This window comes from Bemisia tabaci, chromosome 4, assembly GCF_918797505.1.
Source record: "Bemisia tabaci chromosome 4, PGI_BMITA_v3".
NCBI lineage: Eukaryota > Metazoa > Arthropoda > Insecta > Hemiptera > Aleyrodidae > Bemisia > Bemisia tabaci.
This window is the reverse complement of record NC_092796.1, coordinates 42,121,312-42,136,567: the sequence shown is the minus strand read 5'-3', so window position 1 is coordinate 42,136,567 and position 15,256 is coordinate 42,121,312. Positions and strand designations below refer to the sequence as shown.

The following is a 15,256-nucleotide window of genomic DNA, read 5'->3' as shown; positions in this document are numbered from 1 at the left end:
ACGTTGAATAACCAACGCAAATGTGCATCACACCGACTGATGAACGCAGGGTGGAACAAACCAAGGGTGTCACTACCGCGGTGGGTGACGTCAAAAACTTGACTATTCAAAGGGCGAGATCTTGGTTAATATTAAATGTAGAAAGTTGCTGTTTGGACAGATCTTATTAATTTTAGCTAATCTACAAGAATTCAGAATGAATGCACGATTCCGTGACCAGCGCAACTGACCCATTGCAAATGAAAGTCATTGAAAAATTAACAATAGAATGTCCTCGAGTCCCTCTGAAAATGCATATTTTATCAAAGAAAATCTGGCTCCGTCTTAAGGCTCATACGGCGTTTTTGCTCAGCATGGTAGCGAAGCTCATCTCTTTCAAAATACGCCGATCTTTAGCCAACGATTCCGTTCGCTTGATCATTTCGGCACAAAAAGTGTTTTGCCAATAAAGCGTGGCAACTTGCAGCACCACGCTGCGACGCGACGTGACGGGGTCTCTTCTCTCATCTCTCTCCAACTTTCTCTGTCATGCTGAACGCTGACCCAAATTTTTCGCCTTTGTTTGGTTTTTTCACACTTCTGCTTCCTGCTGCCCTCTCTCCGAGCCTGACTTTTCAAAATGAACCGCTGTAGCCGCACAGTCAACATCAATGCGAAACCGTAATAATAGTTCATTCCGTCATGTGGCATGGTTGGATTCCATTTGGCAACGAGGAACCACTATCTCTAGCTCTTCCATAAAATTACCGTTCTGCATAGGGAAACCAATGGCATATATGTTGTTTCTAAATGAGCCAGAAATAGTGGTTCCTTATTGCAAAATCTGGCCCAGTTATCGTGCGAACGTATTATCGATAAGAAAACATGCTTGAACATAGAACATAAAAATCATTGATTTTGGATTTGAAAAGTTGTAAGGCGCGTGCGCCTTTCTTGTTTGTCTAGTCTTTAGGGCACAGCTATCGCCAAACGGATTCTAGGAACACCACATTTTAACTATCGATATTCATCCATTTGAAGCTATGGTGAAGAATCGATTAATAAGGTATGCCCCGATAATCGATCCTTTTTCATGGTTTAAATGACAGATTGATCGTTTCATCGCAAAGCATGACACGCAGTAGCGAAGGGTAAATAATCGGCTATTGATATTCCTCCATTTGAAGTTATGGTAAAGAATTGACTATTAAGGTATGTATCGATATCGATTGGTTCAACGTGTAAACCCAGCCTCAAAAGTCAATCGAGTGATCTGAGGGAATGGGTTTTTTGGGATAGATTTTTTATATTTATGAGTAAAAAATGGGGATGAAAAGTGAAATTGTTAGAAATTCTCTCATTTTCAGCTTTTCCAACGTAAATCCTAAAATTTTGTCAGAGGATATGATCTATATGTTTTGAACCATACGGTACATCGAACCACTCAATCGAATACGATCTATTTAGGTATACCCTGATAATCGATCCTTTTCCAAAGGTTTAAATGACAGATCGATCGATCCCTGGCAAAACGCGCCGCACCACCACTGCTGAAAATGGGCATTTACCGTCGACGTTGGGAGGCGGAGGAACCGCACACACGCACCCCCTTGCCTGAAAAATGAGTTAAAGCTCACCTCAAAATTTCCAGCACAAAGGGCGCATTGTCGCTGAAATATTGATGTCGGTACTCGCTGAAATCAAATTAAAAATAGCGATGGGTTCGCCGGACACTCCGTCAATACGGAATTAGAGGGGGCGTTGCACAGTCGTCACAAAGTCGAAGGGACGTTGTCGAATGGTTCTGAAACTTCGATTGTAATTTATGGATGCTGAAGGGTTGATAAAACTGGAAAACGGAGGAAAGTCGGGGTGAAATTTGCCCCCAAATTTCAAGGAAAATTAAGGAAAATCGGAGAAATGATTCCGCCCTAAATTGCGTGGAAAAGTAGACTAAAGTCGTGAAAGTCTTGGGGGAAGACCCCAAAAATTAAAGGGGAAAATCGGGAAATGGCAGAATATAGTTCAAACTAAAAAATGCACCCTTAAATAGCTTGCCAATACTTTTTATCAAAGTCCAGTGTCGCGGTGTGCTCATCGATGTATCGATCGGTCTGTCATTTAAACCTATTGAAAGGAATCGATAAACAGGGTGTTCGTAACGAACGCCTTATTAATCGATTCTTTACCATAGCTTCAAATGAGGAAATATCGACCATTCACGCTTCGCTACTGGAAGTCAGGTCATTTTTATCAAACTTTTATTTTTAGAAAGCCCCTCTCCCCCCTTATCAATTTTAATGTTCAAATCCACGTTATTTTTGTCACGTCGTCGCTCCTCTAATGTGCTGGTTACACGCTCAAATTCCCATCAATTTCCGATCAAATGGTGACTGGTGCGCACCATCTACCATCAAATTTCTGCGGCCTGCAAAAATTCAACCCAAAACTTTTGCAGGCCGCAGAAATTTGATGGTAGATGATGGAGCTGTGGGGCTCATCCTTCATCTGATTTCCACACAACCGTGCTTATTTCGTACTTATTTCAATCAACTCGCTGTTTTAATTAATTTTACTCATCAGGCTAGATAACTCTCGACCGCCATCTTGGTCATCATTTTTTGATTGGAATTTGACAGAAATTTGAGCCTTTAACCAGGCCATAACGTAATGATGTAACTCAATTTTCACGTGAGCTCTGTTCTCTGTGTAACTCTATGGAGGCTCACGTGTAAACTGTACGCCCGCACGTCAGAAGGGCGACGGCCTGTGGTAGGGTGAAAAAATGACGCAAGTAACAAAAAAACGGAACACGCAGATGTTAACTCAATGTACATGAGACGACGATAAAAGGCTACAAACTGCGTAATGATGCTGGAAAGTCTACGAATTATTGGTTTAAATCAAGCTCTAAGCCAAAAATAAAACTCATTTCTAGAGTCTACAGAAAATGACGCAGAAGGATCACTGCGTAAATTTGCGGGGAAAAAAGTGACGTGACTTGATTTTTGAGCGCAGTCTGATACGAGAGTCATGAGGTGTACGGTCGAGTTTGTTAGAAATGTGACAGTTTACCTTTTGTTTATGTCGCTGCAGGAAGCTCGTGCACTCACAAATATCAATCAGGTTCGTGGTGCACATTTCGAATTTTCATCATCGAGGATTTTAATGTCATTCAAATTCGCGCGAGATCACAGAAAAATTATCGTTTTGTAGCGTCGCACGGTTGATCGAGTCAATGGGAGAGAGCGGACAAAATTCTGAAACTTTAAAAGCTCATAACTCCGTTTTTACAGAAATTTTGAGGTCTTCAAAATGGTCCCCATTGGCTTTCTCGTACAATTTCCTCATGGATCAACCCTCAAAATTTAAAATTTGACGAATTAAACTTCTAAATTTGCAGTTTTAGTGAAAAAAATGTAATGTAAGACCTCTCCCATTGATCCGGTCCACTGTGCGTCGAGCCAAATGCCAAGTCACAGGATTGAAATGTACGAATAAACTTCCATCAAAATGAGTGGCAGGTCTGTAGATATAGAAGTTGGCTGCTGTATAAAGTCTTTCAACATTATTTTGAGGTGTCTGCCGAAAGTGTTCCTGGGAGTCACCGCTCACGTCAAATTTCATTGAAAATTCGAAAAAAATCTGTGGAAAAATGTAAGAAACATTCGCACGTAACACAGATCACAGACGGCAATTTTTGAGGTATTTGAATGGTCTTCAGGATAAAGTCCGTATTTTCCTATCCATGAATTTTGGGACCATAGCTCTGAATTTTTGAGAAGACGGAGTCTCGTTTTCCCTAATTGTGATTGGAAAATATGGATGGCGAGAAAATAAATATAGAGAAATTGAAATCTCTATGCTCATACTAGCAACGGTAGAAGTGACCACAGTTCGAAAAAACAGAGAATAGTCCAGATAGAAGAATGAACGAATGGTTCATGAGTCGGGGAAACTTTCGTCGACGAAAATGATAAATTCCCACATAACTTTTTTTGAGCGCTTCTTCTTTTCGTTTTGCCACTTGAGTTCATCTATAGTAGAGAGCTCATAAGCGATTGAATGGCTCACCAATTCAACAAAACATGACCGACGAGATTCTCAGAATTTTCTTTTTACTAGCTGATATTACCCCCTTCGGCGTTATGAAATATAAATTAGCGGATGAAGTAAATAAAATTTCCAAAATTTTCTGAAGGCTTATACGGCATTCTTTCTTTGCACCGGAGATCACACACATTGTCTGCCTAAAAACTCGGTTATTTTTTGTTGAACTCAAAAGCTAATATCACTTGATTAAACCGTACCATCAATATATGAAGGTCAAGTGCTATGATTGGTCCAAGACATCGAATAAGCCAATCACAACACTTGACCTTGATATTTCGATAGCTAGGTTTGACCGTGTGAGCTCATACAACCGCTTTATCGGAATAGGTCAGTTGCGCTGGTCACAGAATCATGTTTTAATGCTTGATTCTTCTAGATTAGCTGAAAATAATAAGATCTGTCCAAACCGCAACTTACTACGTTCAATATTAACCGAGATATTGCCCTTTGAAAAGTTGGGTTTTTGACGTCATCCACCGCGGCAGTGACATCCGTGGTTTCTTTCCGTCTGTTTCTTGAGTTTGTTCACGTTTAACGTCGTTGAAGGGCCGCGTTGCACCCTCTGGATCGAACAAAAGATGAAGAAACCAAGGGTGTCACTGCCGCGGTGGATGACGTCAAAAACCTGACTTTTCAAAGGGCGATATCTCGGTCAACATTGAACGTAGAAAGTTGCAGATTCGGACCGATCTTATTATTTTTCGCTAATCTACAAGAATCAGGCATCAAAATACGATTTTGTGACCAGCGTAACTAACCAGGGTGTCTACAAGTCCAATTTCCGGAAATAGTATTGATTTTTTAAGGGCGGTCCGAAAGTACTGAAGAAGTGCAGATATTACGCAAGAGGGTCCGGAATTTTTTTCATTTTCTTGTCATTTTTGTCGCTATTTGAGCCAGAAATACAAATATTTGAAATTTTTCAAATTTCGTCAAATGGAGGTACTGAAGAAGTACTGAATTTTTCTGTCGGAGGAGGTACTGAATTTCTTGAGAATGTGCTGAACAAGTACTGTAAAAGTATTTATTTTTGACCAGCCTGTTTTAGTAGCCACCCTGCTGACCCATTATGTTGAATTGTTCACTAGCCGCCTCCGCACCTCGATAGAATGTACTTCTGGACTCAAGCGAAGCGGGATCCTTGCGGCGGGTTCATGGGGTGCTGGAGAGACGGGTTCAAAGAGGAAGCGAACAGAATGTGCGCACGGGCCCAAGAGAGCTACCATCACATCGCGGCAGCGGTCAGGAGTCGATCACGGTGTCGGGTCGCGGAAAAAGCCGAGTGCCAACCCAAGTACTGCGGGTCCATCGGCGTTTGCATGTTCTACTGCATCACCGACAGTCAGGGCGGCCGTCAATGGATGTCCATCCGGAAGGTCGCCGGCTTCGGACATTGAAAATAACGCCACTTTTTGGAAGTATCTTCAACCGTTCGTCAGATGTTGTCTCCCGTGTGTGTGAAACAGCTCCTATAAAATATTAATCACCAAATGAGTGGCGTATTGCAGTGAAGAGAAAATGAAATGAAATGAAACGAAACGTCAAGACCCAAGAACGCAAACCAAGCACGCTAAAACCGCCTTCATTTCGGGACGATACAGCACGCGCACACCGATGCTCGAATAGTTGCTCGTTGCGTTTTTGTCAGAGCCGTGTTATTATTTTCGAGCACGCAACGTACTTTCTCTGGATTCTTATAAATATTAATTTCCCGAACATTGGTTTTTGCGTGTTATTTGATTCTCGACTTCAATACTGTGTGTTATGTTTTTCGTCATGACGAAATAAACGAAGACGTGATTTTTACGTACAATACTTTTTTATGAGAAATAAAATAGAGGTAGTTGCCGCAGCAATCAGGTCTGCTTGGAGGGAGATATACAAGGAAGCGAATGTAAATAAACTGGAACAATCTCGCAAACTGTAGCATACTTTATTCAAATTGTTTTAAAGCATTTGACTTTGCAACGTAAAGAAATAAGGAGACAGCAAACGTGTAAAAGCTCTTGGAATCATACTTGCGAAACAGTTTGGTTACAGAACTACTGAAGTTACAGTTACTGAAACAGATATTTGGTTCATTTAGGTCAGGTTTTCTTACATCTCATCAAGCAACCTGATTGCCAGTTGCCAAAAAGGAGCTTAATAAGATGTCGCGTTTCAACCCCCTTTTTCTATATATTCAGAATATTAAAGATGTTGCCAAAGAATTATTAAATGAAGTTAATTAGTTTAATGTCAACCTTATAGGTATTTAAAAATAACCATTTTGTATAATTTGAAAAATGCGTAGTAAGGAGCACGCAAAGTCTGCATCAACGAGAAGATTTCAGACATGCTCGATACGCTCCGAGTGTTTTTTTTGGAATTTTACCTTTTAAAAGTTTACTCAGTCTGTATTATCTCTCGTGCACAATAGACCTTTTGCGTTTGCACCACTCAAAAGCCCTTCCCTTCCCCCCTTGAAGTCGCCCCGCAGAAAATGTCGACCGGTAGGTGGCACAAGAAAGCGGGGGGTGGGCGGGAGGAAGGCCGCAGAGAGTTTAATTAAACCTTGAGGATGTATTAAATAAATCAGGGGAGAAAACTTGAACACGTGTTCTGCGTTTCCGCCCGGTCAAACAATGGACAATCGACTATCGATCTGTCCCTATTCGAAGCTATGGTAAAGAATCGATTTTTTGAGTAGACCTAGATTATCGACCCTTTTCCGTAGGTTTAAGAGGCAGATCGTCGATTTATCGAAAAGCACGACCCGCTACGGCCGGTTGAAGCAGTTTCCTTCCCGGAAACCGCTCGTAAAAAACAGGGATCCCAAGCGACAGGTGAGTCGGCAGCGGCGGGCATTTCGCTAATCAGGGATCCACCCCCACCCCTCTTCTCATCGTAAACTCCCTCTAATTGCTCCTATGCCTGCGGTTCGATTGTTGAATCGTTATCGAATGAATTCAATCGATAATTGGACGTATTTCTATCAAACGGAACTATGTGCATTATGACATGAGCCCTGTTACGCACATATTCTTATGGGCCTTAGGGCTCATGTCTTAGTGCGCATAGTTCCGTTTTGTAGAAATACATCCAAATAGCATTTCTTAGAAACGGATTCACCTGATCGATATCAGGTTCATTCGATCATGATTCAACAATCGACTCGCTGGCTATTCAAGTGCCACGAACTCAGAGTCGCTCTTTTTCTAACGAGGAACCTTAAAATGTTCGCTTGGCTTCACCATCAAACTTATCATTAAAGCAATAGAGACTTCCACACAAACCCCTAAGAAGAACATATTACTTAACAGGAGGCACAAGCCTTATTGGCTGCTACGGGCCCAACTCCCAGAGGACGCACCCTCAGAGAGCCGCTTTTTGGACTATTTTTTACAAATTTAGACTAAGCGGGCCTATTTAAATGGTATTGACATCGTTGGTATGACATCAGTCAAGCGGAATCTTGCATTTTCTCTCAGACAATACTCTGAAATTAAAACAAACAAATGATTAGAATGCAACTTACTCACCCGAGATTTAATGCGAACTGAAAACGGAGTACAGATAGGCTCTTTTGGAAAGCAGGGCTCCATGAACCGAGAACTGTCATTCGGGAAATAAAGAATGTGTTCGGAAGTTTTCATGTCGAGCATCTTAGAAAAAGGTTTATGACATTAGCGACAGTATCGGTCAGGCTCGAAAATTCTTGGGGGAGCTGATACGTTCTCAGGGCCCCTTCTCTCGAGTGGGGTCCCCCTAACAAAAAAAGTTCTCCTTTTTGTGGGTTTTTCAAGTATTTGGAACCCCTATAGGAGTCCTGCCGAGGTCCCTTGGGCCACCCGTTAGAATTTCTGGGAGTGCTGAAGCGCCCTACCAGTTACCACCCCTGGCCAGACCGTCCTTGCTTAGCGAGCAGACATTATCGCTGTTGATATTTTCGAAAATCGTGTGTTTCGAAAAAACTGAATTGTTGAAATACGCATAGATAGCTCACATTAAGTACATTTGGATTGCATTTTCCAAAAAGGAACCAGGAGTATTGCCATGTTGCTGAGATTGTGCAACTCCACTCATAGCACTGAAAGTACTGTAATCATACAAATATATGGAATTTACATTGTAATTTTTGTCTTTTTACAGTTTTAGCATGTAAAATAGAAAGTGCTAATAGAAAATCAGGTGTTTTTTTTTTGCAAGACCAAAGAAGTGGCACTATTTCAGCAGCATTGCAATGCTCTTGATTCCTTTTCGCAAAATACAATCCATTTCCTGTACTTCGAATTCCAGATTGTACCCACCTACTTTACAGAATGAAAGAACTTGAAATTACCACCACCATATTTTTCTCCTCCTTCCGGTTCCATAAACCGAACAAGACGACCAGCAGCACTGAGAAAAAAATCTCGGTGTATTTACGAAGAAAAGGATAAAATTACCAAGAATTCAGGGTTCTATTTGATCCCAGTTTTTTCTTGGTAAAATTGCCATTTATGGAATTGGTAATTTTACCGAGAAATCTCGGTAATATCATTGACTTTCTCGGTAATTTCAATGATCCTCGGTAAAAACGCCAATATTTTTTATCGACTGTGGTAGAATTACCGAGATAAAATGGCAAAGTTAGCGGGAATTGATTACCAATAAAAGTGGTATTCTTACCTGAAAGAAACAGTAAAAATACCGGTTTTTAGTTAAGCTTACCAGTCTGTCTTGGTAAAATTACCAATAATTGGTAAAAAAGGTGAGATGGTAAAGGTACCAACGGACCTTGGTAACAACGCCGAGAATTTTTTTTTCAGTGAGGTACGGAACATATAGTATGGAACTACGAACCATACTACCAAAATTTTCCTCTTTGTGTGAATTCGCGTTTTGGCCGTAAACATGTTGAGCTCGAATACAGTTTTCGGGGCGAAGCGAATCCCGCACGAGGAACGGGAGGAGCGAGACGGAAAGCGTTACAAGAGTCGGAATCGACAGGAATCACGTCCTGGAAAGCGTCTCGTAAGTTTAAGCCGGAGGCTCCGCGGGTCCAGGATCGTGATTTGAATAAATCCCACCTGCGGAAACCCACAAAATGATGACGTTCTGGCATTTGAACAGTCGCCAAATCTGGAGAAAAATCACGACCGGATAACCCTTTGATCACTCGAGAAGATAAAATAAGCAACGACACCAGGAAAATAATGATAAGGCATCCCCTACGCTGGAAAAAAAAAACACATTGGATCTAGAGTCCAGGCTCTTAAAAACATCGACAAGAAAAAGTACTCTTGATTCAATCGGATTTTTGCTCAAATCAAGAACAAAGCCTCTTAATTTGATCGGATTTCCTTTTGATTTAAGCAAAAATCTGATTGAATCAAGAATATTTTTTCTTGTCAATGTCTTCAAGAGTCTGGACACCAGATCCAATGTGTCTTTTTTTTCCAGCCGTGCAGTTTCTACCATGCTCAGGAAAAACGCCGTATGAGGATTTAGACGTTTCCAGATTTACTTCGATGAAAACCGAATTTTCTTGGAACATTGCCAACATTTTTCCTCAAATCTTTCAGATAAGTTTTTTTAACCTCTCCAACACCATTCAAATTAAATTCTATTCACCGAGTGGATGAAACGATTTGACGCTGATTATTGATCCCCCTGAAAGTATCAGTCAATACCCTAATAAGAATCATCCCTTAAATGCATTACTTAACTGAGATTATTTTTGATTTTCATGTTTACAGTCTGTGGATTTTCTTTCTGATCTGACGACGACGCCAATACCTGCGTCGGGAACGAAAGATATTACACGCGACTCTCTACGTGGTCGGAGTGTGAAATTTTCCCCCCTTGCTTCCAAGAAGTGAGGTTCTAATGATTCGCAGCCTGTAGCAATATGCCAGGCTTCGTCTTATCCAATTTTGAGTTTCGATGACACTTCTGCTGCCGGGAAATGAATTTACTTTCATACGTAAATATTTCTCGGTCTGAACAATCATCTTATTACATGTTTCGTGTAGTTTTTCCTAGTTCTTTTAAGAGTATTCTCCGTTCTCCGTATAGGAATCTTTCACATTAAATGTCCTTGTGAATAAAGGAAGTATATGAGCGAATCATTTTAACTACTTAATATGAGTGTAAAAACTAACCTGTTTTCCTAATTTCACCGTCGATAAATTTAATGCTCTGTAAATCATCCGATCATGTTACGTACATGTTTGAATCTATGAGTAGAAAGTTAGTATTGGACCTTAGACTTCATCTTGCAACTAGGAACAACATTATCTGCCTCATTATAGAAACAACATATGTGCCGTTAACATCGATTTGCAAATAGGTGTTTTTAGGTTAACCAAAAATTGTAGTTCTTTATTGTAAAATGCAGTCCATTTATTTTCGGATTCAAACGAGAGCGTTGAGCAATAGGACCAGATTTTGCAATCAGGAACTGTGTTTTCTGGTTGAGTTTGAAAACAACGTCCTCACTATTATAATCCCATGCACATAAGTGTTTTTACGAATGAGCCAGAAATTGCAGCTTCTAATAACAAAATACAGTCCAATTATGATTGACAATCGTGCCTACGATTTTACTGGTATGGGATATCAAGATAGGTTGTTTTTAAAATATCCTGGTCACATCCGCAACAGCTGGAATATTTGTTTTTGGAACAAATATGCTGTAAATTTTTCAGCGTTGGATGTTGGTGTCGAACGGTATGAATGTCGGGCAACGAAGAAAAGTGACACAGAAAGTTGCGTCTAGAAACCGCCCGCGGCAAGACAATGACATCGATTCACAACGTTAATAGCGTTGGTTTTTCAAGTTTCGAAACTCCGAGAATCAACTCGTGGTGGAATCAACTACTTCCGTCTTAATCCTCCCCCACTAGGAGGAACGCCGTAAGAGCCCTCGGGCATTATCATATTTTGTTCGATAAAATACGCATTCCCGGGGAAACTTGGAATATTTTTCTGCCAGTTATTCAGAGAATTTAAACCAAAATTTACCTCGAAACATCAAAAAAGCTAGAGGAAGAATCGTCACAACGTTTCTTGAAAGTAAATAATTTATCGGGGAAAATTTGGCAAAATTCAAATTTTCGTAAGGTCTTTTTCCGTAGCACAGTAGTATCTGTCTTGATGTACGCACAGTTATATCTTCTACTTTGAAAGGAGCGGATACCTAGAAATTTTACAAAGACATTTAAAAACCCGGACTTTCAACATTTGTTTAAAATAAAGTTGAAAACTTCATTTCAACCCAAAATGTCATTTTAGGCTCTTCGTAACACTGATAAGAGAAAATTACTCATCATTTTGCATTCGACGTTTGCAGCGCAAACAGCACTCCAAGTCAACTCATCAAGACTCATCTCTTCGTAGGTCGCGGTTGGACTCGTATAAAACGCCTTCAAATGCGTGTGATACTGTGCAACACACCGAAGTTAAAATAGTTGTATTCTTAGGTTTGAACCTAACTCAAGTTCATTGCTCTACCGAGCGCGGTCTGTTTACCAATTAACTGCAGTTATTTCATGATACCTCGCATATTTTATGCCCATTATTTTACCCGTCATGAGAATTCAAGTTCCAATTGATTTATAAAAAATGAATCGGTACTTAGATTTAAGAAGAATTACCCATCATTATTAACGTGGCCAAAAAAAGAGGCTCACCTCAAGGAAACTCCGTTATTGATAAAGTTTTGAGCGCGCCTGTGATTTACCAAGGGTGGGGGTGGGAGGGAGTATTTTCTGAGTGGAAACTCGAATTTCTAGTCAAAGTTTCAGATTTGAAAATTCAAGATTGCGGATTTTACCGAATATGCTATCTCGCTCCTGTTCGATCGATTTTTGTGAAATTCGGCATCGATGGATGTTTTTTGACGGGTAACTCGATTTCTTAGTCGAATTTTCATAAGTCTGAAATCCAAGATGACGGTCGTGGCCTAAAATACGAGGGGCGTTCAATAAGTAAGTATCCCCCCTCTCTAAAATCCATTAAAATGGACCAATTTTAAAAAACTTGGGCTCAAAATCTTCCTTAGGATATTTTGAGTTCAACGAAACAAACCGCAACAAAATCGGACCATGTGCGGCCGAACGCGAGCCGTTTGAACGCGCCGAGGTGCTCGACGCTCCCGCCGAATCCGCGAGGATTTGAAGTCCGCTACAGGAGAAGAGCTTCTCTGCCAAAGCCTTAGTCGTTCATCACTGACGAAAAATCAAAGAAATTTTTGTAGAATAAGGGGCTTACCTCACTTCTCCACATAACCAGCTCGATCCAAGCAAGTCTGATACTGAGACTAAGACTAAGAGAACAGCTTTTGGATGCCTCGTGCGTGGAAGTCTTTCAGCTGACCGCGGATGAAAGAGTGGACGGCTTGTTTGACCTCTTCCACTGATTCAAAATTAACTCCTCCGAGTTCAGATTTCAGGAACGGGAATAAATGGTGGTCTGGTTTGCTATTTATTATCGTATCTGAAATCTGAACTCGGAGGAGTTAATTTTGAATCAGTGGAAGAGGTCAAACAAGCCGTCCACTCTTTCATCCGCGGTCAGCTGAAAGACTTCCACGCACGAGGCATCCAAAAGCTGTTCTCTTAGTCTTAGTCTCAGTATCAGACTTGCTTGGATCGAGCTGGTTATGTGGAGAAGTGAGGTAAGCCCCTTATTCTACAAAAATTTCTTTGATTTTTCGTCAGTGATGAACGACTAAGGCTTTGGCAGAGAAGCTCTTCTCCTGTAGCGGACTTCAAATCCTCGCGGATTCGGCGGGAGCGTCGAGCACCTCGGCGCGTTCAAACGGCTCGCGTTCGGCCGCACATGGTCCGATTTTGTTGCGGTTTGTTTTGTTGAACTCAAAATATCCTAAGGAAGATTTTGAGCCCAAGTTTTTTAAAATTGGTCCATTTTAATGGATTTTAGAGAGGGGGGATACTTACTTATTGAACGCCCCTCGTACTATATTGACTTTTTAAGAAGTATCTATCTTTGCAATCAAGATATGTATTTATTCCCTATTCATTTTCAAAATCACTTTAAACCTCAGCTAATATATGGGTGCGCTCCTTAATACTGATGTGTTGAAACTGCTCGTCTTAAAGATTCTCGACACTTCTAGTAGTATAATAACTAACAATATTCATAGTTTGTTTTTGAATTATCATATCTATTAATTTTTAGTACGTGTATATGAAAGTTTTGTGAGTGACATCGTAGTCAAAAGTTTCAACGATGTAGGAATTGGCGAGATATTTTTTTTCACCGACCCGAAATCAGCGGTTGATTCTTATTTGAGGTCATCAACTCAGTCATCGATTTACGGTAATTTACTATCTCTAACGGTTTAACTTTGTCAAAATAAATCTTGCACAGTTTTGTCAAAGATAAAATTGAACGCCTTGTAATTAATGGATGAACTTTCTCTGTTGCAGGTACGTACTGAACTTCCCTTTTATATGTGCTACTTTTTTTTTTCTCCTCCATCCGAAGTCATCGTGGCCGCACGGTAAACATTCCGTTTTTTTTCAAACTTTATTTTTTCTCCTTTCAGACGACATTATCAGCTTTTGTGAACTCCGCTGATTCTTTTTGAACGCGCGAATCATGTGACCGAACTTTACGTTCATCTAACTTGAGTTTTTCTTTTCAATTCGATTTTGTCCGAAAGTTCGATTACATTTATAACCGAACATTTGATCCGACAAAACGGAATGCCTTTTTGACAAGCCCAATAGCTCGATCGATATCGAACACCGAACAGCGGTTCATATGATCATTTTTTTCTCTTCTTTTTTCCTGTGTAATATAAAAAACTGAAAATCGACATCTCTGTCCTCCAATAAGAAAAATTTTCTTTTTGCCCTCAGAAAATTCTCCTGCAGTCAGACAGTTTCGCTCTGGAACATCCTGTCTGAGCATTCTAACGAATGCTGCTCCAAACGCACCAAACTTTTTTCAGCGTTTCGTAAATCTGCCACTCCAAGGGACCCGATTTCCCCGCTAAAACTTCGGGAAGGAAACAGATAACAATATGTTTTGAAGACCCTGTACGAAGAATATGAGCATTGTAATCGAGTAAGGCAACAGTTAAATTCGATGTTGACGCTATTTTTCGCATAATGATGGTTGATGGCCAACATTCGTTGTCCGAAAATTACACTGGATTTTTTTGGTTCTGCCGATAAAATTCGGTGTTTTCAAACAGATTCAACCAACAATTTCTCTGAAAAAAATAAAATGGCGTCGAGAATTTTTAAATGTCGCATGGCGCTTGTAGTACTTTGGCCGAACGGTGACGTAATATCGTCTGGCTCTGGGACTAAAATTACACCAATTTGAGTGTTGACTCCCAAAAGTAGCTTTTACAGCGTAGCAAAGATAGCAGTGCGCAGTGCGGGGTGTATGAAATATCGTCACCTTATCCGGCTGAAGTATCACAAGCGCCATGCGTCGTTAAAAAATCTCCGCCGCAATTTTATTAGCGGCTCTGGTGCTTGCACTAGAGCTGCTATTCCGGACGGTCCCAGCTGGGGAGTATCATTGGACCATGTTACATTGGAGAGACCGCGCGTTGGTTAATGGGAATCGGCGCCATTTTCGGCTATGTTCCTTGTCATGACTTTATTTTATTGCATATTGTTTTATTGTTAGCCAATGCTATGTTGTGTAGTGTATTTTTGGAATCATGGTGATACAGTCAATAATTCAAAACTTGTCTGTGCTTTAATCTCGTGATGGAAAAAATGTACTTTACGTTCAAAATTTGAAAATTTGAATTTTAAAGTTTTCGCGGTTAAGGAAGCTCCAACCACTGGGTTGGAGCTTCCTAGTCATATTACTCGATATCAGCTGATAGCAAACAAAGGTTACCAAGGAAACCGTAAACGTCTAATGCCGTCTGCCCACGTAGCAAATGGGAGGCGAAAATGGAAGTCATCAGTGCATCGTTGAGTGTTGACGCCCGATCCCATTTTCAGACATGTTCACACGTTTTGCTTGCAAAGAAAAAAGGCGGCAAATCAATTTTTATTATTGGACCAATGAGTGTTCTCCAATTTGAGTTTGTAAACATCGTGGTTTCTAGGTTAGGTTTTTGGCTGTGTGATAAATGATATTATGCCGTCTTTGATTTTGTTAAAATGACTCGATATATGTTATTTGATAAACGATTGGAGTTTTG

The 15,256-nt window shown here is 40.5% G+C and overlaps 2 protein-coding genes across 3 annotated transcripts in view; both read left to right on the top strand.

Annotated features, from left to right (window-relative positions):
- Positions 1-15,256, top strand: part of LOC109033572 (uncharacterized) — a 186,413-nt gene that overhangs the window by 116,020 nt on the left and 55,137 nt on the right. The gene's annotated exons all lie outside the window — the stretch shown is intronic.
- On the top strand, positions 2,849-5,812 carry LOC109033576 (uncharacterized). The gene is made up of 2 exons (XM_019046251.2): positions 2,849-3,105; positions 5,181-5,812. Exons 1-2 carry the CDS (start codon positions 3,013-3,015, stop codon positions 5,487-5,489), a joined length of 402 nt encoding a protein of 133 aa, XP_018901796.2. The 5' UTR covers positions 2,849-3,012; the 3' UTR covers positions 5,490-5,812.

Bases quoted from the DNA above. Each gene is read 5' to 3' on its own strand.
- LOC109033576 (XM_019046251.2), top strand. From the start codon at position 3,013: ATGAGGTGTACGGTCGAGTTTGTTAGAAATGTGACAGTTTACCTTTTG. The intron at 3,106-5,180 runs GTTCGTGGTGCA...ATTGTTCACTAG, and splicing joins CACTCACAAATATCAATCAG to CCGCCTCCGCACCTCGATAG.